The sequence below is a fragment of the Desmodus rotundus genome, chromosome 7 (assembly GCF_022682495.2).
Source record: "Desmodus rotundus isolate HL8 chromosome 7, HLdesRot8A.1, whole genome shotgun sequence".
In the NCBI taxonomy this organism is placed as follows: domain Eukaryota; kingdom Metazoa; phylum Chordata; class Mammalia; order Chiroptera; family Phyllostomidae; genus Desmodus; species Desmodus rotundus.
The window spans coordinates 5694678-5719320 of record NC_071393.1 but is presented as its reverse complement, the minus strand read 5'-3'; the positions used below and the strand labels follow the sequence as shown (position 1 = coordinate 5719320).

General features: G+C 40.0%; 1 protein-coding gene across 5 annotated transcripts in view; it reads left to right on the top strand.

Annotated features, from left to right (window-relative positions):
• The window catches only part of HECTD4 (HECT domain E3 ubiquitin protein ligase 4), a 152092-nt gene that overhangs the window by 51489 nt on the left and 75960 nt on the right, over window positions 1-24643 (top strand). For 3 of the 5 annotated variants that reach the window (XM_024567078.3, XM_024567076.4, XM_024567079.4), the window contains exons 8-21: window positions 2469-2661; window positions 6096-6254; window positions 9451-9564; window positions 10281-10421; window positions 13367-13599; window positions 13965-14110; window positions 15508-15578; window positions 16163-16268; window positions 16832-16952; window positions 17731-17859; window positions 19813-19937; window positions 21680-21833; window positions 22345-22445; window positions 24059-24257. In XM_024567078.3, coding sequence (XP_024422846.3) covers window positions 2469-2661; window positions 6096-6254; window positions 9451-9564; window positions 10281-10421; window positions 13367-13599; window positions 13965-14110; window positions 15508-15578; window positions 16163-16268; window positions 16832-16952; window positions 17731-17859; window positions 19813-19937; window positions 21680-21833; window positions 22345-22445; window positions 24059-24257 — 1992 coding nt within the window. The remainder of the gene's footprint in view (window positions 1-2468; window positions 2662-6095; window positions 6255-9450; window positions 9565-10280; window positions 10422-13366; window positions 13600-13964; window positions 14111-15507; window positions 15579-16162; window positions 16269-16831; window positions 16953-17730; window positions 17860-19812; window positions 19938-21679; window positions 21834-22344; window positions 22446-24058; window positions 24258-24643) is intronic. The other 2 variants (XM_024567080.4, XM_024567077.4) reach the window with 1 other exon arrangement.

The window sequence follows — 24643 nt, the reverse complement described above, 5'->3', positions numbered from 1 at the left end:
GAGAAGTGCGGGCATTTGGAGGAGCGACAGAAGCCAGCGTGGCTGAAAGGGTAGCGTGAAAGAGCAAGCCCAGGCCGGGAGGTCCGTGGATGTTGGACCGTGTGACCCTTAACCAGGGGTTTGGATTTCATTATAAGCATGTTGGGCAGCCACTGCAGGGTTTTAAACAGGGAAGGACATGGTTTTATTTGAATGTGACATTGATCATTGGCTGGTGTTTGGGGATAAAGCACGGGAGTGTCAAGATGGAAACAGGGAGACCAGAAAAAGCAGACTTGAGATGATGGTGGCTTGGGCCAGGGAAGGGAACTTCCTGTCACCACTAACCCTGTGCTCCTTCCGACTCTTCTCAGCCTCTTCCCCTTCTTTCTACATCTGTAGCTTGTTAATCCTGAGGAGCTTCTTTGCTAAGTAGAGGGGTTCCCAGGTTTATCCCTGGTGCAGAACCTCACTCTTTGCTTCTCACTGGTGTCTTAGCAGGTTTTCTTTTCACTATTTTCAATGTACTTGAACACAATAATACAGTTTTTCTTAAGTTGCCCTTTTTTTTCCCCTCAGAGGGCCAGATTTTGTCCCCCCCCCATTTGATGGGAGCATTTAATCCATTTACACTTACATTGATTTTTGATGGGTTATCTTCCAAGGGCCGAATGTAATTTCAACTCCTTAACAGTTAAGGAGTAGTTACATTTATACAGTCCTAAAATTATTTCGGCCCTTTGAAGGCAACTGCAGGGCTGATGTGGCCCCTGCTGAAAAGGAGTTTGACACCCCTGGGCTAGCTCTGATTCTAGTCAAACCCTCATTTCAATAAGTAGAGACGTGGAACCAACAAATAAGAGGGCAAGGCAGGAACTACGTTGGCTTTGCTCACTAGCAGAGTACTTTGCGCATAGTACTCATGTTATGAAACAAACCAGGACTGTGTTCTACCCCCAACACTGAGGAAGGAGAACCCCAAGAAGGTTGGCATCTATGGCACAGCCTACATGGAAGCCAAAGATAAGGTAGATGGCTTTGGTTTTAGGTTATTCGTGGACCATCAAGAATGTCCACTTGTTAGAGGCTGCTGAGTTAAGTAACTACCCAGGGTTAAGAAGCAGGGGGTAGAAAACAGAAACAGCATTTTTGGACTCAAAGAATTCCTTTCCCTTGTCATTTGTGAATGTGTCACAAAAGTCTCCCCCACTCTGTATAGCTCTTTCCTGGCTGTGCTCCTGAATTCACTTGCTTTCTCTTGCCTTTTCTGTTACCAACCTTAGACTTTGGACTCCGTTGCTTTTCATTTGCTTCTTATAAGCCTTGCTACTTTGTACTCCCATTCCATCTTATCTTTATACCCCACAGCTGAAGGCCAGTCCTGGCCACCTATTCTGGTGGCACCAGTTTCTGAGACTCCAGCCAGATCCAGGAGCCCAGGTCTGGAAGGGGGCAGGGGGATGCAGAGGCTGTCTGAATGTATTAATATGTGAGATATTTGGCAGCAAATGAAGGTGGAGAAAAGGGATAGTATTTCCATGGGCCAACAAGGTTGTGTTTAAGGGCTCAGAGACCTGTGAATATTTGAAACCAAGGAGCAGGGAGTTAATAGTGAGGGAGACACTGGCGACGAAGGAGCAGACGGAGTTAATTAAGGGAGCAGTTAGAGAGGAGGCAGAGAGGGAAGACTTAACCTTAAATAACAGGAGGCGAAGTGCTTCTTTCTCTGAAGTGAGAGGAAAGGAAGAATAAATGAAGCTGAGTACAGATTCTTGAGTTGGAAGAGAGATGAGTGTGAGCAGCTTACAGTAAAGTGGTCTGGATCTTTTTACCAGTAAAGACGGCCAAGTGGTCTCCTGAAAGTCAAGCTCAGAATTGGTGAAGGAATTTTGAAATCCTCACTCCAGGGATTTTTCTGGGGAATAATCAAGTGGTGAGTGAGAACTGCCAAGCACCAGCAAGGGTCCGGTCGACGCTGGCACGTATTCTTAGCAGACGGAGTCTGCCTTTCTACCGGTGCCCGAACAGCGGGGCTGATGCTGACTGCTGTTGATACAGAGTTTCGATTTTAGCCGCTAATTAAATTTCAAGACGATATTATCCTCATAGTTGTACTTAATATTAATAGTAAATAAAAAACTGATTTGTTTTCCTCTCAGCGTACTTGTACCTGTCAGAAGCTTGTAATTAGTGAGGGCTGCCTCTGAAATTCAATATAAGGAATTTTAATCAACAACCTTCCATAGAATTTATTACACTTGGCTCATTACTTTTAGAAACTGAGCTGTTATGAAAAACGAAGGCTCTCAAATGTAGCCCAGCCTTTCTTTTGTTCTCAGTAGTTTCTGCTGAGGTTCACCCCTACTCAGGTACAGTTTTTGGAAATGGTTTAGAGCAACCAGATCACAATCTTGCAATTCTGAAGTAGAAATTTGCTAACTAAACGGAAACAGATGTCATTTAAAGACCTCTTTTTCTTTAAATGTCAGGTTGAAAATGGTGTGTATGTAGCCAATCCACTTCAGGAACGCACAATTCTAATGAGAAAAGAGGGCGAGTCTGCAAAAAGCATTAATGAGATGCTTCTGAGCAGACTTTCCCGCTACAGAGCTTCCCCATCTGCAACACTGGCCGCCCTCACTGGCTCCACCATCTCCAACACCCTGAAAGAGGACCAAGCAGGTATGTGTCCTTTGCTTACCACCTGTTACCTTGTATAGCTCCATTCAGGTGTGTGTGTATGTGTGTGTGTGTGTGTATACATATATATTTATTTATTTATTTAAGACTTTTTAGAGCAGTTTTAGGTTCACAGCAAACTTGAGAGGAAAGTACTAATATTTCCCATGTACCACCTGCCCCCACATACGCATAGCCTCCCTCATCAACTTCCCGCACCAGATGGCAGCTTTGTTACAGCTGATGACCCTACATGCACAAATCATCACACCCAAAGTCCATAATTTACCTTAAGTTGCATTCTTCACGTTTGGATAAATGAATAATAACACATAACCATTATTATGGTATTGTACTGAGTAGTTTCACTGCCTTAAAAATCCTTTGTTCTCTTCTTATTTGTCTCTCCCCAACCCCTGGCCACCACTGATTTTTTAAGTTATCTTCACAGTTTTGCCTTTTCCAGAATGTCGTACAGTTGGAATCATACAGAATATAGACTTTTCAGATTGGCCTCTTTCACTTAGTAATATACATTAAATTTCCTCTGTGTCTTTTCTTGGCTTGATATATAAGTAGTGAGAGCTGCCTGTGGGATTCAGGCAATACATATTTTAAAAATTTTTGTAAGAGTTTCTTTGAGCCAGACTGATGACACATGCCAGTGAGCAAGACCTCAGATACTCCCCAGGCACTACTTCTGATTGAGCACTACAGTGCGTCTCACAAAAGCACTTTCCTTTCTGTGATTCACCTTTTTCTCTCCTCTTTCTAGTCATTGTCCAGTTTTTTAAATTCCACGCTAATACATGTTGTTGACTGTGGATGTCAATTAGCATGAATCTGTAATAATTCAAAACAGCTATGTCTTTAACTGTAAATACCTTCTCATTAATGTTAGTGTAAATTAACTGATTTCATGTAAGCATATCCTTCATAAATGTGAAAAGCTCTTACTTAGCATCGTCTTCACCAAATACAATCTTGGTCAAGCAACTGAGAGGCAAACGTACAGCAGATTGTTTTTTCTTGAATTTTTCATTTGGTGTTTGTATTTTAATATTTTGGAATGGATAATACATTTAAAGAGTTTGAAAGCAAAAACAACATAAAATGCTGTATGTAGAGAAGTCTTGGTGCATTCTGTATTTTGCCCCTACTCTGCCCCCTATAGGTAACTATATTAGCTTTTTATCCTACAGAGTTTCTTTATGCAAATACAATTAAAGACAAATTTGTGTTCTTATTTTCCTTCTATTCTTAACAAATGTTAGCCTACTAAACACACTGTTCTATATTTTTAAAGCAGGAGTTCTACTGGGTGGAATAAACATTTAAGGGGTTCATAAACATGCCCCCCACAGTTTTAAATGTATCCATCATAATTTTTATCAGATTTTTTAGGTCATCAATGGCCAAAAAAAGGTTAAGAACCATTTTTTAAAAGATTTTATTTATTTTTAGAGAGAGGAGAAGGGAGGGGAGAAGAGAGAGAGAAAGAGAAACATCAGTTGCCTCTTGTATGCACCTGCCTGGGGACCAAACCCGCAACCCTGGCATGTCCCTTGGTTGGTACTCGAATAGTGAACTTCCACTTTGCAGGTGGACACCCGACCGACAGAGGCACACCAGTCAGGACAGGAACCATTATTCTTGAAGAGTTTATAGATTACATTCCAACTGTGTGAATTTATACCAAATCATCAGCTGCAGTAAAAGCTGAGGCTAGAAAAAGATGTCATAGAAAAGGGTATTTGAATTAATGTGCTTAATGCAATTTTATGCTTTAATCCTTTTACATATTGAAATGTTAGGAAGAGAAAATATTTGATTAATTTATTATGAGACTATCAAATTAAATACTTACTAGTTTATATTAGAATTTAAGAAGGATAGTATTTTATTTCCATAGATTTCTATTATGTCAAGTGTAAGTGGGGAAATTATTAATAGCTGTTATTACCTGGGCTTGTAGAAAATTTGTGTAATAGGAAATACTTTTAGACGACAGTTCTTTTTACCTAAATAAACATTTTCTTGACAAGCTGAAGGTTTCATCTGGGTTTGTCCCTTGGGAGAAAATTGAATCCTACCCTGAACAACATAAATACTACAGGAATGCTTGTTGGACAACAAAGCGTGAGAAAAATAAAAGGGAGAACTCCGAAGGCGACGGTACATTTAGAATTTCGTGAAAATAGGAATCTGTATTCCTATTCTAGATGCGTGAGCGCATTGCACTTACAGACGCGTCCTGTATGCATTCATTTGACGTGACACTGCTACATGAAAATTCACCAGTTACAGGCTGAGGGACTTCTGACAATTCAGCGTTCAGAGGGGGGAGAGATTTTTATTGGGATAAACTAGGACCTATTACCATGTTAGTAAGAGTATGTCTGTTAAAAGCATCGTGGTGAAAATGTTATGCTCACAATATTGCTAACTTTCCAATCATTCCCCTTTTGGTTTTCTTATCTATGGGACCTTAACCCTCCTGGATTTATGTCCTGAACAAAGAATATACTTGTGGTGGGCTTGGAGTTTTCAAAAATAGAGCTTTTTTTTTTTTAAACAAGCACAAGCATTCAAAGTATATATCAGACAGATGAGGTGTTACTTTTCTAATCTAAACCATCTAAAGATGATTTTACATCTAGGCGGTTATATTTTACGCCCTGACAGCTTCCTAGGCAAAACACTGACATTCTGTTGCCATCATCAGTCCTCACTAGACTAATATGGAAAGTCCCTAACTTCTCCGTGCGTTTTCAGATCTATCTGCCAGTGAGGGAGTTGAAAATACATTTTGTGCCTCTTGGGTAGAAATAAGTATTTTCTTAATGATAGTTTATGTCACTGACCCTTAAAAAAGAAAATATATAATGGGTTATCATAAAGAAAACATAAAATGGGTTATCATAAATCATACAGGTATAACATTATTTTGAGATGGATACTGTGAAAGTTTTTATTAATTAGTTATAGTTAGAAATTTCTGGCTGATTTCATGCTCAAAGCTATTTGTAATGAATGTAATGTCACAAACCTGTTAAGAACTTGCTCTGTGTGACATGCAAAGATCTCTGTCGGAGCATCGTTTCCTGGGTCAAACACAAGCAGTCAGAGTCTTCTTTTATTTTGAGGTTTAGTCCCTGTGAAGGTTTATCCTTCTGAAGGAATTTTTAGAGACACAGGCACATTGACTATTGGGAACACCTTTGAGAACTGTCAACATATCAGGGGACTTGAGGCCAGGCTAGAGAGCCACAAGATTATCATTTTTTCCTGAGCTTATCACTTCTTGTTGTGTTTTCTGAGTCTGGGCATATACCCTTGTATGAGCTTGGGGCCCCTCCTGACCCTTGGCTCTGTTTTGGTAATCAGAGTGATGTGTGTCAAATATTCCCACTCATCATTTGCATTCCTTTCGTCAGCAAATACTAGCTGTGGGCTACCTCTGAAAATGCTGCGGAAGACGCCCATCTATACCTGTGGCACGTACTTGGTGATGCTGGTCCCACCTCCAGGGGGATCAGGCAGCTCTGCCACCCGCTCTCTTTTTGGGGGAACAAGTGGTTTGTCATCTTTAAAAAGTAAGTGAATTTTATTTTGGGCACTTTTCCCAATTTGTCTCCAACTTTGAAATTTAAGGCTTTTCTGTTGATGATTTTAAACTTACTCTCTTAAAAGTTGTTTGCAATAGCTTTTTGATAACAACGGAAAAAACTTATCAATATAGTCACAGGCTAGGAGGAATTTAGAATGTAAGTTTTATAGATGGTATGATAGTATACTTCTGAAAGCTATTGCCCTATAAAATTACTAGAAATAATAATGAGTTCAGGAAAATTTTAGGAAATGAAATAATGTTATGAATACATATATTTTTATAAAAGAGGGAGGCATACTAGAATAATTAAAGTAGTGTGATTTTTGGCTTCAGGGTGGACAAATAGTTAAATGAGAGGAAACATAGAATCAAAAATGTTTCTTTCACATTGCCATTTTCTAGCTTTCTTAAACATTTAACTCCTCTGGGTCTCCGTTTTCCCACTCGTAAAAAAATAAAAGGATAATAGTATCTCACACTGTTTTTTGGTGATCATATACCATGAGGTAAGAGTATTTTGAAAAACAAAAGAAATTATTCCTTTTATGTATGGTAACTTTTGGGGGACTTCCTTTTTTCTTTGAAATTTGTTTAGGCACATAAAATGTTTTAAAATCAGTTTACTTGTTTTCATTTCCCAATATTTCATATTCTGTCCTCTTACAACAATTCGTTTATGGTAATTTCATTAAAACATTATATTTCACATTTAGTTTTTAAAAAGCATGTCATACTCTAGTTTAAGCTTGCAGATACAAATTTGACCTCAGCAGTTTAAAAAAAATTATCTAAGATCAACTTGAACTTTAGGCTGTTTCCACTAGTTGCATGTGTTTAGAATTTAGATATGCATAACAACTCCAAAACTCTTTTGCCTTTGAATCAAATAGGTTTTACTTTTTTTTCAACAGCTTGTTTTCTCTAACAGTTCATGTGACCAGAAATGTCCCCTTTAGCCCTTGGGTAAATGATGTAAATTTATTATGACTCTCCTTAAAAAAAAACAACCACCACCTTTATTGAGATATAACTTATCACCATAAAATTCAGCCTTTTAAAGTATGAAGTTTAGTGGTTTTAGTGTATTCGCAGAGTTGGGCGACCAGCACCACTATCTAGTTCTAGCACATTTCCATCACTGTAAGGAGAAAACCCACACCCGTTAGCAGTCACTCCCCATCTCCGCCGCCACTCGTCCCCTGGCAACCGCCCGTCTACTTCTGTCTCTATGGATTCGGCTCCTCTGGACTTTTCATATATATGGAATTACACAATATGTGTGCTTTTGTGACTGGCTTTTTTTTTTTAACTTGATGTTTTTGAGCTTCATCCATGTTGTAGCATGAATTATTACTCCATTTTTTATGGTTGAATCATACTCCATTGTGTGGCTATGTTCCCATTTCGTTGACACTGGGGTGGTTTCTACTTCTTGGCTGTTTTGAATAACTCATGTACAGGTTTCTGTGTGGTCGTGTTTTCATTTCCCTTGGGCGTGTACATTGGAGAGTTCTGGGGCATACAGTAACTATAAGACTACCCTCTGGAGGGACTGCCAAACTGTTTCCCCAGAGGGCTGCGCTATTTTCCGTTCCCATCAACAATGTAAAATGGCTCCGATTTCTCCGTATCCCTACCGACATTGGGTATTTTGCATTTTTTTAGTTAGAGCCATCCTACTGGGTGTGAAGTGGTCTCTCATTGTGGCTTCAATTTGTATTTCCCTAATGACTAGTGACGTTGAACATCTTTTCTTGTGCTTATTGGCCATTCGTATATCTTCTTTTGTGAAATACCTATTGACGTCCTTTGGCAATTTAAAAGTTGGGTTATTTGTCTTTTTATTGACCACTTGCTTATTAAACTCTTTTAGCTTCCTAGGCATGGCTTTTCCTCTCAACTGAAATTGGCCCCATTTGACTAAAGCAGGCCTTTACAGTGCTATTTTCTTCATGAGAATACAGCTGACACTGTGATTCTATTTTAGACCAACAAATCAATAAATGCTGAAATTCCTTCTGTGTCCCATTGCACATTGGTCACGGAGCAGGGAGGGGCTACTCAGTAAGTAGAAGAAGTGGTGCCTGCTCACAGTCTGATGGGAAACTCGATGCAGGTGTGAGAAACAGCTAGCAAATGATACACAATGCCATACCGCTGCCTGAACCGTGGGAAGCAGATGTTCATGCTGCAGATTCAGAAAGAAAGGGTTGTTGTGGAGTAGGGGGAAGAAGGGAGAGACTAAAGGAGGTCTTGAGTTTAAATCATGAAAATTGGGTATCATTCATATAAGTGGCGCATGCATGGTAAACACAACAACAAAGATTTGGGGAAGGTCATTTTGTTGCTGTGCAAGACGGAACAGTAGAAAATAGAGGTGAAGCAAAGAGTACAGTTCAGATTATAGCTCACATCAGGTGTGATGAGGATCTGCATCACCAGGGGGACAGGAATAGGAAAAACAAGCTCGAGTGACACAGTGCTCAAATTTTATGCTTGAAAGTAGGAGAAAAGAATATCAATTATAGCAGCTAGTACATATGAGCTGGTGTGGATCCCGGACATAGTTTAACTTGTTTAATCTTCACGAGAACTGTGTAAGGCTGACACTTTTATTATCTCTGGTTTACACATGAGGAAACCGAGAGGTTCAGCAAATTTCCCAGGGTCACACAGAAGTGGTAGAGCGGGAATTCAAACCCATACACATAGGGCCCATGCTAGTCATCACTGCACTATCCTGTGTTAAGGAAAAAGGCCAAAGCCTCTCCAAGTTGTAGAGCCACTGCTTGGAACTGAGCTGTGTTTGTGTCCTACTAACTTTGCTGAGCGCCAACTGTATGTAAAGTACTTCTTGTAAATGTTACCTTGTGTTGTTAATGATGATAACTCCTTTTGCAATTACCTTTTTGATAATCCATATTAAAAACCTTTATGCAAAAGTTGCCATTTAAAAAACACTTAAAAAAATATGGTTCACTATTTAGGAAGATATTTTGTGACAGTTTTCTTTTTGTAGTCTTACATATGTGTTCTGTCTCCTCATTGTTACCATCAATAGACAACAAAAAATGTGTGATTTTTATGAAAGTCTTGTTAAGAGCCTAAAGCTGAAACTTTACAAATGGACTGACAATCACTTCAAGGCTTATTAAACAGCTTGATGTTTGTCCCCAAAGTCCTGGCCTCCAGCTTGGTGTACAACATTTCAGACGGTCAGTTCACAAGTCGCGCTGATCTCATCGATGCTGCCGGAAGCTCCCTGGGGCGTGGAGCTCTTGTACCAGGATTGGGTAAGAAATGAATGACCACGTTTCTTTGGAAAAGTCAGTGTTTCAGCAGTTTCTCTCAAAAAATCTTGCCAATTCTTTGTGGTATTCTAGTTTCCCTGGAAGAAAGATTTTTTTTTATACTACTGTATAATTTTGAGGATTAATACAAGAAATTGCCATGTGAAATTCCTCTGCATACTGTCCATTAAGTGGTCTGATGATGCCTATAACAAATTCTTCAAAGTTCAAAATTTGAAATTCTTCAAAGATTTATTTCCTGTGAGGAATTGGTATGTTTCTTGTTGTCAGAAAATGAGCATTATGTACTATTTTCTCTTTGCCTTGTCTCCTAGGAAGCTCATATCTTAGCTTTTTTTGGCTCTTGCTAAAGCTTTTATTGGGTGTTATGTTAATTAGTCCTATTGCATCTGGGTTTTAATGTAAGCCACTTGAATCTTTTATGGAATTAAAAAGGTCACGTAGAAGTCAGTTACTAAGAGTTATCTCTTCCTTGAGACTTACCCCATTCTCACAGAGGAGTTAAGCAGAACAGAAACTGAGTGCTGCCTTTTTGCTCAACCTCAGCCTAATGCTTTGCCAAGGAAATGTATGGGGGTAGGATGTGGACTGTCAGCATGGGGGGGTCCTGGCTTTTCCGTTCTGTAGCAGTGCTTGTGAGAGCCATGTGTACAGGCAGATGATGACATGGCAGTTGAATAAAGACGCTCTTTTTGCAGGCGCCTGTTACGACACAGTGAACAACATGCTGTGGACCTGCTCCAACGACTACATCGATCAGTGGTGCAACCCTGGGAACCAGGCCTTCCATTACGTCTGCCAGAGGCTCGGAGTCAGCCATATCATCACAGAGCCCAAAGGTGAGGTGCACTCAGTCTTGCAGGAAAGGTTCTCCCCCAGGACATAGCAGAGAGGAATGCAGCATGAGTAAGTGGGACGTGGCCCAGGCAACAGCATGGGTCAACAGCCTTCCCTTTTTGAACTTAGAAACCTGAAATCCTTGTTGTCTGATTGGTTTATAATTAAGGAAATAGTGTATAAATAAGGAGAGCTTTGAGATGGTCCATAGACTTTTTTTTTTTTTTTAAATAACAGGAAAATTATGTTCCTTTTGGAATTGTCAGATCTTTGGTACAAAAATTGGTTCTTTACTTGTACCTGGCATGGATTATATTCTGCTATAATGTTTTACATTGACATTTATTTATATACAGACTTATAATGGGTAGAATTACCAATAAAGGATCTTTATATTTCTCAATATAAATATTAAGATTCTTAATATTAAGTTAATATTTTTTTATATTCAAAATGTGTTTATTGGGATGGTTTCCCACTCATCTTGATTTGGGTGCTTTGAGTGCTGCTTCCTTCTGAAGGAACAGCCTCTGTCAGCTTTGCTGTTCCTCCCGTAGGCTGACAGGGGACAGGGGGCAGCCAGCCCACGAAACTGCCATCTGTGCAGAGCTAGAGGCAATGGTGATGTTCTAGCATCCTGGGCATTTCCCATCCATGAGGTAGGACTTGGGGCTCTGCACCAGGGGCCTCTTCTTTTGTTTCTTCTTCTCTTCTGGAGACGGATGAAGGAGGTCCTTAGCGAGAGGCATGTTGTCATGGGGCGGTTGTCACTGCCAGAAAGCAATATTAAGTTAATATTAACTCAAAAGGTCATGGCATCAAAGTCAGCTGTAGTGGTATGGAGGAGTGAGTAGCTCAGCAAATTCTATCCCCATAAAACAATGCTAAAACTGAAAAAATCTCAAAAACAACTATTTCTAGACTCTGGAAATTGAGAAAAGGGATATACCAAATTGAGAAGTGGGTATTTATAAAATAACACTGAACTTCGGGTTAGAACAGTGGATGTCGTGGTGTTCTTAGCTGGGGATGCTCCTTTCTCCCACCTTTAGCTCTGTCAGTATAGTAATTTCACCAAGTTGGGGCAGAATCTGTAAACCAGCATCCTGGCTGCCAGAGCAGGCTGACTTGACTTGGAGCAGAGCGCGGAGAACACTCACGCCCGGAAGCACCGTCAGTATCGGTGGTAGTCTTGGTGGCAAACAGACAGAGTGCCCGTAGCTTTGCTAGACTGAGGTCTGTCGTTCTGGTCAGGGCGAGCACTGAACGAGCAGGCTAGCCAGAAATTTACCAGGGAAATCTGGGTAGTGAGAAAGCTGCAGAGGTCCTTGGTAAGCTCCCCACGGAAGCCTGAGGAAGCCCACGCTGTTCACACAGGCCTGGCTGAACGTGAGCCTGCAAAGATTGAAGAGGAGCTGGCAGAAAGTGAAAACCAGGGCAGAGTGTAAAACTGCCAGAACTTTGATGCGCTCCCCCCAAAACATGCAGAGCCTCCCAGGGTGCAAGTCTCACTAGCTGAAGGTGTGTGACCACAGCCTCTGACTCATGGGGTGACCCCAAGGAAGGCAGGCTTAAAAATACAAATAAAATAATAAAAATAAACAAATGAAATAAAGTAAAAAGTTAGAATAGAAGCAACATTTTAAGAAGACAAAGTAACTGAGCAGAGAAATCAGTAAGCTACACGCTGCAGACAAAACTCAGATGTTGGACTTAGTAGATAAAGAATTTAAAGCATCCTTAGTCAATCCCTCCAGAGAACTGAAGGATACCACATTAAAAGATTAAAGGAAAGTATGATGACTATGATTGAATAAATAGGGAGTTTCAATAAATACATTACTTTTTTAAAAAAGAACCAGTTGGAAATGTTGGATTTGAAAAGTTCAGTGACTGAAAAGAAAAAATCATTACAGTGGCCGGCAGCAGACGCGAGTGGTTGGCTGTAGTGGATAGCGGTTTCCCATCTGCACAAGAGAAAAAGCCCCTCCTGGGGAGTGCTGATCAGGTGTTTTGTCAAATGCCCCTCACTTGGGGTTTGTTTGCTGTTTCCTCACTTTACACCGAAGTTACAGGTTTTGGGGACGACCACTGCAGGGATGAAGGCTTTTCTCATCGCAGCATATATCACAGGTGCATGATGTCGACATGACTTGTGACTAGCTGTGTTAAAATTGACCACTTGGTTTAAACAGCTTTCCTGGATTTTTTTTTTTTAAGGCAGTTCATTTCAGCTGTTTTTGGGGGAAAAAAAGTGAACTTTTGTGTGTGTGTGTGTGTGTACTTTGCCTATTTAGATTTTTACCTCCATTCCTGAATTCCTGTAACCATCCATGAGGCATTTGTTATTACGTAAGAGGATGCTTGTCCACCCTCACGAGGTTGGGCTGATGGCTCGTTAGGCTGTGGTGACTGAAGGAGATAAAAATGCTGAGATATTGTGGGAGGAGATATTTCTGGACCAGGGAGGGGTGGTGGGTTCTACCATAGAGGAGCCAGAGAAGATGGAGAGATTGTACTGGAATGATTACTGGCATGTGCTCTGAGCCAAGATGGCCTGAATTTAAGTCCCAGCTTTACCACTCGGTAGCTGTGTTACTTAACCTCTTTGAGTCTTTATTTACTCCTCTACAAAACTGGGCTGAACTTGTCTAAGTTTATAATGATGTTTTAAGATAATGCCTGCAAAGCGTTTAGCCAATTGTCAAGCATACAGAAAGGGCTCCGTGGTGGTAGCTACTTATGATCTAAAAAATATGGAAATTCCCAGGTGTTCTCACCCCAGCACTCAGGGGCAGGCAGAAGGGTTCTCTAGCAGCAGCAGAAGAGATGGGAGCCGAGATACTCTCTCCTAGTGTGTATATGCACCTATGTAAGTCAAAAGGCTGTTCCTTGGTGACACCCATGGACATGTCTTTCCTCACTGAGTTTCCTTTTTATTTTCCAGAAGAGGCTATAACCACGAATGAGGTTATAAACCAATTATTGCACCACGTTGGTGCGATGTGCATACACCAACTCAATCTTCTTGCTACCAACCCAAACCTTCCGATCACAAGTGTCTTGGGCAAGCAGCATCCGATTGAAGCACACCACCTTAGCAGTATTTGTGATATTATGGAGAAGGCCATGGTTAATGGAGATACCTGTATTATACGCTGCATTCTTGTTGTCTTTCAGGTAAATAACTCTGTTTCGAGATAAATAAGATAATATAGAAAAAAGAAACACAAAACTTGGCTTCAGCAGCTAATTTCTACCAGAAGAAAATTTGATAACATTCCTGTGTTGCATCTTACCCCATTCTAATCCTATAATTAGAATTATCATATTCATTGCACAACAGTTAATGGAGTATGGCTATATGTAGTTCATTGTAATTAATGTACGTAAAGTATTTACTGTAATTATACCATTACACAATAGAAGAGACGGTAGTTAAAATCTATCCATAAGAATATCTGCATAGAATAACTTTCTTCAGAGGGATAATGTTATCCCCAGTAGAATTCACATTTTTAGATATACCCTTTATGTTTCTGTAGGTGGTATTTAAATTTTTCTTCAGCCCACAAACTGAAAGGAATCGAGACATCATTCGACGGTCAGGATTGCTTCTTTGGCAGCTGCTGATGGCACCAAAAGATCAAATTTGCCCTGAAATTCAGAAGGAAGTCTGCCTTGCCATCAGGTAATCAGTAAATGATTGTCGTAGTGCTCTCTTCCGAATGCTTCTCCCGCCCTGCCTCCTGATCTTCCCTGCGTGGTAGCCGACATACCTCTTCCCCAGCCCCTCCCAGCCAGGGCCTCATGCGCGGAGGATCCTGTCACCGGACAGAGGTTTGTGGCCCCACTCCCAGGGACCTAAGCCATCCATGTTCCTGCGTTGCTCTTCCCACCCTGTACCTAAGATCCTCACTGAATCCTTAAAAAAAAAAAAAAAAAAAAAGACAAAAACACCCTTGAAGCATATATTTTGATGGTTTATAAGCAGATGTTTATCTCATTTGGGAGTCTGGCAAGAGGGTTAAGAAGCCATCTTTGGCCTCAGGCAGACCTGGGTTCTAGTCTTCGCCCTGCCATTTACTAGCTATGACCTTGAGTCTTCCATTTCCTCAGCTATAAAATGGACATAAAAATAGTACCTGCTTTACAGGTGTGTGAGATTTTAATAAGGTAAGGCCCAGTGCAAAGTAAGTGCTCGACAATGTTAACCTTTTAAAATCTACTTAATATGTTGTTAGGCAAGAGGGCAGAATTTATGGACCATTTTCTTTCTCTCTTTCACTCTTTCTTTCTCTCATCTCTCTCTATATACACACACGCACACACTTTGAGTGCAATGAGCTTTTATCCAGGAATATAGCCTTAATATGAACAAGTATAATGTAGTGACCAAGAAAGTACTGAGTGCTTGGTCTGGAAGGACCAGATGACAGAGGTGGGCAGAGAGGGAGGGCAAGTTCTTTCCTTCCACAATAGATTATGGTTTTGGTCTCTTTCTGTTGAGACCATTAAATCAAAAATTTAAATCTAGTGCAGTGAGACAACTTCTGGGGCTAATGAGTATGTTCACTATCTTGTTGGTGATTCTGCATGGGTATGTACATATGTCAAAACTTACCAAATTATATACTTTAAACGTGTGCTTCATTGTGTGTTAGATCTGATAGAAAAAGAGGAAGAAAAATTCTGGCACTATTTGCAATACTATTCTTTCTGCCCTTTTGGAAAAGCTGGGAATCAGAAAATCCCCTTCTCAAATGACTTTTTGGCACAGTCTTCATATATAGCTGGCTTGACGCCATTGGTCTTTTTTAGAGCTCAGTTCTCTTTAACCAGTTCTGCATCTGGCCTCAGGTAAGTCATCATTTTGGTGACTTACAGGTAGGACAAGTATAGGGGAACAGACTATCAGAGGACTAGATCACAAAGTGAATTTAGGTTCAACCATTTTTTTAGTGATGAAACTTACCTCAGAGTTTCATGTAACCAAACTGGCATCTTTAATAAAAATAAACATTGAAATAGAGTTTGGATTTCCTAAAACATTTGTCTAAGAGCGTTTTCACTTTTCTGTCGTTTCAGCTCTGGTTTGAATATCTTATACCCAGGTGAAACTGAAATCAATAACTTACTTAAGCTGGTCTTAACAGAAGGTGAGAACTATCCCTTAATTACCATCCCTTTTTTTCCCCTAAGGAAACAACTGGATATTAGGATAATAGATTTTTCCCTTCATATCTGCTAGTGTTAATTTTCAAAACATATCTGCACGTAATGCCAACACTTCAGCCAGATTGAAAGCAGAAACTATGTTTTATATATACACATATCTTCAAGCTCTGTACACCTTTCTACCTTCACTGCTCAGCGTCATGTTCCTTGTTGTAGCTATTTAATGAACATTAACGGTAATGGCTTCTTGGGGGTTTCTAAGCCAGTTTTTCCACACATTAAAATGTGGCTTTAAAGTTAGACTAAAGAAAATAACAGTTCGCCGTGTCAAAGAGTTGGAAATCACACTTTATGACTTGACCGGGGGCGACTACACCTCAGTCAGGCGCACGAGTTGAAAAAGGTCGGACAGGTGGAGCGGCAGTTCTCCTTGTGGCTGGTGTGAGGCAACCACAGCTGCCCGGCGCTGACTGCTGACAATCTGCTTGTTTAAAAACTTTCTTTAATAGCATCTCTTTTCTAAGTGTAATTACCAGGGTTGTTGATGGAGCTTTGTTCTGTGTAGGAGAGAGAAACAGTGGCCTCTCCCAGCTGCGGGATGTGATCCTAACCAATTTAGCTGAACAGCTTCAAAACAACCGATTTGGCAGTGAGGATGATGACCATTACAGGTGACACCAGTTATCTTAGTCACTCTTTCTTCGTGTTGTCCTCAGTAATTAATTCACATTTAAATATGATCAACTTTAGTCTCCTGTAATATCTAATATGGTCAGCATATCAAGTTTAAACTGTGGGTCATTTGAAAGACAATAAGTCCAACAGTTGCCATTTAGCATGTTTTAGTTTAATCAGTAAAGTAACTGAGGCCTGGGGAAGGGGTACTTAGCAGAAGTAACAGATGGAGCTTATTAAGAAAGCTTGATGGAGGGCGCCATCCACATGGTTTGTAACAGAGGGTGAGGGTGTGGTTAGAGCTGTTGAGTGGGGAAAGGTATTGGTTTTCTTTGCTGTTTATAAAGTATTTGGACTGAGCGCCTGGGTCCCGTTTTGTTTCCATTAAGTTTGAGTTAGATAACATAACCAGTTGTTAGCATCATTACTAAGATGATTTGCTTCCAGAACCAATTAACTTTATATCTTCTGTTTATCATCTTATACCAGTTGTATAAGATTTTATCCTTTATTATTAAACCATCAGTATCTTATGGTTACATTTTTCCTGTATTTAAAGACTAAATGATGAACTTTTACACTACATTCTGAAGATTGTTGTACGAGAATCCTGTATCTTAATCACCAAGTGCCAAACTGTTTCTAAAGATGATTTTCAAAAACTCCTTTCAACTGTGCCTGTAAGTAAAAATGTATTTATCCAGGTTGATTGTTCTATAATTTAGTTGTAATTTTAATGTATGGGAGGAGGCGAGTGCAAGGTCCACCTACTCTGCCATCTTGACCAGATCTCAGTAAAAACCTGTTTAATGAAAGTAGAATCGAACCCAGTGTTCCCGTTTCATTCTACCGTGTCGAGGTGTGCGCACACGCACACTTTACAAGGACAGGCTTACCTGGTGAAGGTCTGTGGGTGACTGTGCTCATCCTAGAAATGTAGAACTAGACAGATCCATTCTCAATACTTTCTCCAGTGATGACTCCTGCTTTAAATGTCTTGTTGCAGTAAATTATTTGTCTGAATTTGGATTTTTTTTGTTTAAAATAGTGAAGATTTCTTCCCCTGTTAATTTGAAGTTTAGCATTGTTTTCTAAACCATCAGTGTTTTACAGAGACTGATAAGAACCAAAGATTCTTTTAAGAAATTTTGGTAGAGTCTTCTCTAATGGAGATACATGTGATGGGAAGGAGGATGGGGAAGAAAATTAGTAAGAGGCAAAAATTCAAGTGTCTGAGTGATCAGTGAGGATTATGTAGAAGGCAGAAAGTCATGGTAAATGTGTCAAATTCTGTATCAAAAGCCAAATGCAAATAAATCACCTGAGAAACTAACTTGGTCTGTTTTCTGTACTTTCTCTTTTGCTTCCCTTGTCGAAATCTTTTAAAAACACGAGGATCACAGGATCCCTTGTTTCAGTAGGACCTAGATCATTTAAATGCCCTTGTTTGTGTTAAAGGCCGCATCCTCCTGCCTGCGCTACCTGATGGCAGTTCAGAACCACCTTCTCAGTAACACTATTTTGATTAAACCCGATGAGAATGATGACAGTGACAACTCCCTGCAGGGAGAGACATTGAAGGTACAGGTAAACACCAAGCTTTATTCTAACGATGCTTTCTACCCAGCGTGTAAAGCACAGCACAATTGGATGAATTTCTGTCTATTATGATGTCGGATTTCACCATGTGGCTTATGTTTTTGTGAGAGGTAATATTAGGCCACTCATTTCACAGACTTTTATGTCCTTGCACAGTGGTTACCATACTTGTGACACTCTCATAATGTGTCATCCATGTGCTCCTGTCAATCTTTTCGTGCCTTTGTTTATTTTCATGTTTTTTTAAGAACTATAAAATATGGCACTTACAAGTGATCTCATATGCACCTGAAAGTTTTATTTATATAGGAATATATAAATAAATCCAGGAGCCTAACAATTTAAGTAACTTTGATATTTTGGCTGATTTATTATGTTCTCTTGATTTAAATAACTTTAAAAAGATGCTAATTGTCTCACAATCTTTATGTTGAATAATTTCTAAACCTACAGTTCATTTCATTTCCTGTAATTATTTTTAAGTTAGTGTCTGTGTGAACTCAGTAATTTGTTCCTACATGGAAATTTATAGCAATACAGAGATTTTTTATAGCATCATTTATTATAATTTTGACAGATGCTTAAGGCTATTGTTTGCATTGTTCTTCAGTGTTTCATCTTTGGGAGAATTAGAGAAATCAATAAAAGCTTGTTTCTTCCCTACAGTGTTGAGCAAAACACACTGAAAAATTAAGCAAGAAAGCCATAGTTAAAGATAAAATCCATTACAGTTTGCCCTTTTCTTATGCCTTGATGTATGTACATAAAATTATGTAAATCATACATGTGCTAGTTCATAATTATGAGTTTATTTCATTATATAATCAGTTTGTAAACAGGTGAAATTGCATGAATTAATCATTTAAATTGCTGATACTATTTATTACCTTCTCTTGCCTTAGTTTCCTAATCAGTAAAAAGGGACAATAACATGTCTGTTGCAAGGCTGCTGTGAGCATTAGAGACAAGGCAATTAAAATACGTGGCCCTGTGCTCCTACCAGGGGTGCAATCGGCAGGTGATGGCTCAGATGATCAGTGCCACTTACACCGTGATTTATCTTGTCTGGGCAATTCAGGATTCCCTTTCTCTTAATAATACAAAAAAAAAAAAGGAAAGAAAAAAAGAAACCCCAGAAAATTCCAGCCATGAATACCATTGTTTTCTATTTGGAAGGCTGATGTTTATAAATGTTTAACTAACCTGTGGAAAGAAATAACTCTTGGTAAAGGTAGAATAAGCTGGGTTGTCTAGTATTTCTGGGGGGTAAAAAACCACCACAATTTTCACCTGAAGAGTTAGTTTGGTTATATTTTTTAATAGAAAATAATTGTAAACTAAACATTGCTGTGATCTGAATTAGTGTTTCTTACACTATTTCATTTTTGTGCTCCCATGAACTCTCTAATAGTTATTTTTAATGTTTAATAGCCTGTAACTGCCTGCCACTTTAATTGAATTTTTAACTTAACCTGTTTTCAAGTGTGCTGGTTTAAAACATTAAGTGAAAAGGTCACTTGTACTGTTTCAGGATGTTGTGTTTTTGTCTCATTTTATTCACCGCCTCTACATGCGCCTTTTACTGTTCTGTTTTTCTCTTTAGCTACCCTCATACCACCCAAGGCAATCTTCCACCTGGACAGTTTCCGGGCTGGCCACTGGGAGCGCTCTTGTGCTGGAGGGGATAGGAGAAATGCCATTCTCCTGGGGACTTGCTGTGCTCCCGGGAAATACTGCGTATTTCTGTCAGCACTCCCGACCTTAGCCTCCCAATTCAAATTGCTACTTGCCATCCTAGCGGAACTTACTGCTTTGGGCTTATTCTGGCTACCTCATTATTTAATTTGGAAATGCATCATAAAATACGTCATTTCATGTTGTCATTGTGAGTGTATATTCATCACAAAGCTTAAAAATAACATTATGATATTTTATACCTAGGAGCTAAAGGTCAGTGTTTTGGCTCTTGCCACCCAGATCCTAACTGGATGTGACGAAGTGTTGGAAATGCTACAACAGGTCACGACTGCCCTCATAAACAGTGACATACCCGACCGTGAGCTGAGGTGAGGAAATGGGTTGTGCAGTGTGACCTGCTGCCCTTCAGGAAGAACTTGATTATGAAAGTGAAATCTTTTAGAACAGAGCATCAAATGTTCAGTTACTATAGAGGGATTTTTATGAAAATAGGTTGAAACGGCAGTGTTCAAGTGCAATTGAACTCTTTAATGGGGTTTTTAGGTGTGATTGGGCTAACAGTCATGGATTCAGAGTAGCAGGGTTGAGGGGAACAGCATCATCCCTGACCTTTGGGTCTTCTGCCATCATTAGTCCCGAGTGGGCCCTTCCTTCAGTTAGCCCGCTCAGCACCATGGCCACTTAGCTTTCTCGTGGTAAGTTTGTTAGGGAGGTAGCAGTGATTTAGAGGGACAGACAGTTGACTGCTGTGCAAAAGATGATATCGACATGATATCTCAAGATTTTACTGTTGTTTTACTTCTTCAGACATAGAAGTGACCTATATAGAGCGTAAGTTTCTCATTCCCAGTAATAAAACTCTTTTTCAGCTCTCCCCATTAAATTTCTACTGTGGTTTGCTGGTAGAGGTGACTTAACATACCATGTGTGTTGATGATTTTCAGGTTAGAGATGTTGCTCTAGAACAGTCCTGCAGCGTAACTTTTTCTCCAGTAACCCTGTCTGTCCTCATGCCCCTGTTTCTTGGCTTCTCCCCGAGAGTAGGTGGGCAGGTTGGAATTGAGAACAGTGTAATCCAGGTAGGCGTTGCCCTTGGGCTTGTTAAGGCTTGTAGGGGCCACTGATGGCCTGTGGTGCAGATCTGCACTGGGAGGAGGTGCAGCCTGAGAGCCTGGGAGGCCTGAGTTGTGTTTCCGGTTCCAATTCCAATATCCTGAGTAGTCTTAGAGAACTTACCTAACCCCATCTTTCTTTGGATGAGTCACATACATTAATTCTCCTAGCTGAAGATTAGGATATTAAGAATGTGAGTAGGTAATCATTTCACAACATAGGGTCTGGCACAAAGAATACCGCCTTGTTATTACAAAATCTTTTATTACAAAATCATATGCATGTAATGCTGTAACATAACAATGTCACACTCAAGCACACCTTATGACATTTTAGGTGAAATGTTCAAATTAAAACTATAAATTACTACATCCATATCACCCTACCCACCACACTCAAGCAGTGTTACTTCTGCCAGACCCTGTATAGAGATATGTCAAGTCATTAAATTGTTCACTTTAAATGTATACAGTGTTAGATCTCAGTAAAACTGAAGGGGGGGGATGTAATTTTAAGAACAAATGAAAAACCTGCCTGCCTCTGTATCCCCCATCAGCCAGTTTCTCTAGGCCGGAAGTGGGTGTGACTCCTGTGGGCAGGTGGACTGGTGCTGCAGCCGTTCATTTCCTTGCTGTCAGAGACTCTGGGCAGCCCCAGAGCTAAGGGAGCTTTGCAGATGGTAACTGCCTAGAGTAGTTGTTTACCTACCTAGAGGGCCCATTTATAAAGGCTTCAAAGGTGTAATGAAATACACCATGTAAATTTTTTTTTTTTTTTTTTTTTTTGCAAAATCAGGTTGAAGATGAAATCTGAGATTTCTGTTTCCTCCCTCAGTGGTAGAACATGGGACATTTGTGGATTGAACTGCTCTTAATTTTAAGTACTTCAGTAGTTCAAGAAAATGCAGTTTAAGAGATTTTGTTAGATAAAGATGTTAGTTGCTTTTTTATATGATTGGGAATTGCTTAACCTGTGTGTTTTCTTAAACTTTTTGTAGGTTAAAAGGCTTGGAGCAAGTTACTAAGGCTACTATGCTTGGACACCTTCTTCCAGTGTTACTGACTTCCCTGATGCATCCAAATTTGCAGACTCTGACCATGGCCGACGCCCTGATGCCTCAGCTGGTGCAGCTGGTTCTCTATACCAGTCAGGTATGATCCTTGGTGTGCCAAAGCGAGCTGCTCTTCGGCCAGCCCACTTCACATTGCGGCCGCATGCATTCCCTGAAGGCAGAATCAATATAATCAGGACTCTCGGAAGCCAAGGGAAATAATGGTGGAATGAAGAAACAGTGTCATAAAAGTAAACTGAAACATTAAGGGGAAACATTTTATTTGTTTGCCTAATTACTTACTGTAATCTTTTAGCAAGTACTCATTGCGTGTCAGCTGTAAAAATGCTAACCTAAAGGCTGCTGAGATCCTGCCATGATATTTCGTCTGAGTCCTTGCTGGGTATTGGTACCCAGTATCAACACGTTCCATTCCGGTGTTAAAACAAAATGATGTTAAGTGGTCTAAGTAGCAAAGCATTTCTTAGTGAAAGAGTGTAGACTAGATGTGCAGAAAGATGGTTTAAGTGAGAGTTCTAAGTTTGGCTCTGGTACCCTCCAGATAACTGACAGTAAGCACTTTAAGGCATGATGATGATTTTGTGTTTCAGACGGCTTTGCTGCTTAAAACCCAGTGTCCAGTTTTTGCCGAGGTGGGCTGTTCCCCATGTGGTGCATCAGACCAGAAGGGCAGGCTGTTCCCTGGTGAGAGGTGAGCGATGCTGCTTCCTCGCAGGAACCCCTGCCTTGTTTTCTTCTGGTGAAAGCCTAGTGCTCCTTTTACCACAGTGGATTTTAGCAAGGGCTGTCTAACTGGGAATCAGGGACTCAATTTTACAGATAATGGTAGGCCTGCTTTGTAGTCTTCTAGGAACAAGTTAGAATAAATTTCCCCACTGATCAAGAGATTAGTTCAAAATCGACAAATTGTCAAATACTAATGATCAGAATGTAAAACATATGACTTTTGCAAACAGTTTCTTAAAAAATTAAACATAAACCTACCATATGACCCAACGATTTCACTTCTAGGTATTTCCACAAGAGAAGAAAGCCTAGATTCTTACAAAGACTGATATATGAAGGTCATAGCAGCTTTAGTTAGAATAGCCCAAAACAAGAAACAACCCAAATGTCCATCAGCAGGTGAAGGGATAAGCATAGTGTTGCAATTGTACAGTGCAATCCTACTCAGCAATAAAAAGGACTGAACTGTGGAGCAACGTGGATGAATCTTGGGCTACTTATGCTAAGTGGAAGAAGCCAGATCCCCCCAGAAAGTACAAAATGTATGACCCCGTTTATATAAAACTTTGGAAAACGCAAGCTACTTTGTAGTGATGGAAAGAAAAGAAGTGTTGGAAAGAAAAGAAGTGGTTGCCTGGATTAAGAAGAAGGAGGAAATTTCACAGGTGTATACATACGGGCAAACTTACCAATTTATAATCTTTAAATATCTGCAATTTATTACATGTCAATTACAGCTCACTAAAGCTGTCTTGAAAAACATTGATCAGAAAGGAAGGACTTACGGGTTTTTCTAGAACAGTACGCTATCCAACTGAGCTTTGTGCAATGATGAAAATTTGTATCTTTGTTTTCCAATACTGTTGATGACAGCCACATGCTGTTACCAAGTATTTGTGATGTAGCTAATGTGACCAAGACATTGAATTTTAAATTGTATTTAATTTAGATTCAACTTAATTGGCCACATTTTACTAAGTAACCACTCCTGTTGGATAGCACAGAGCTGAAAGAGAATTTCACAACAGCCAAGTGCAGCTATAGGAGTCTGTATTCCACAGCCTTGGGTTGTGACGTCCTCAAGAGTTCAATTACAGTGGATGAGAGGAACTTCAAAAGCACCTTTCTTTAGTAAAAACTGCAGTAAACATTGGTTGTGTAGAGTCATGGAGTTCTCAACAACTGACATTTAGTTATCAACAGAAGGAACCTTTACAGGATACTGATCCCGTGGGATTTGGAAAGTGGCCAATTTAAAAGTCCTTTATAGTATCTTTTCTTTTTCTGAGTAACTTTAAATGAGAGTTAGCGAGGTTCTCTCTTGGATATAAATTGGGCTTCTGCCTTGAAAGAAGAGGGGAAATGCAAATATATTGTATAACAAGAAAGAAAAGAACCTTAAACATAGGATTTTTCTTAATGTTTCTGATCACCTCTGTGTCCAGCCACAATGTTGTCACACTGCATGCTGTGGAAAATTAGAGTGAAATTTCTTAATCTTTTGTATTTTTCTGTGTATACGTTTTCTTTTTCCTCTCCTTGCTGCTAAACTCAGTCATACTCTCTGTCTGGTTTTAGAATGCTGGAAGAGAAGGAAGAACCAGGCTTCCTCACTGGTTTAAAGATTCCTGCTCCATGGGCTGCTGGCAAGACTGTGGAGACAGTCCACCCCGTCAGAGACAACTATAAATTTAAGGAAACGGTCCACATCCCAGGAGCTCGCTGCCTGTACCTTAGATTTGATAGCAGATGCTCTTCACAATATGACTATGACAAAGTAAGCACAAACTGCTTTAGAATGGCTTCCACCTCTGATAAGCTGGTGTCTTAGATGCTTCTTATTTTTCTTTGCTGCTGGTCACCTTTCTTGACTTATTTCTGTCTGCAGATATCTCTTAGGAGAACTTCCCTAAGATAATGCCTCAAAGGTTAGTGTTTTGGGGCATCAAAATTTGAAGCCACCGCCTCTGCGGTCTAAGAACAGTGTTTTAAAATCATGTTGAAAGTGGACTTTTGTAAGCTTTCAGAGTTCAGATCCGAATCAAAGGAAATTTTCCTTTCCATTCTGCTTACCTCCTGCCTTCCCTCTGTGCTCGCAATTCCTGTAGATATGTGTGTCCATTCATCTAGAAAGGTCTTACTGCCCAGTTCTTGGGGCTTCTC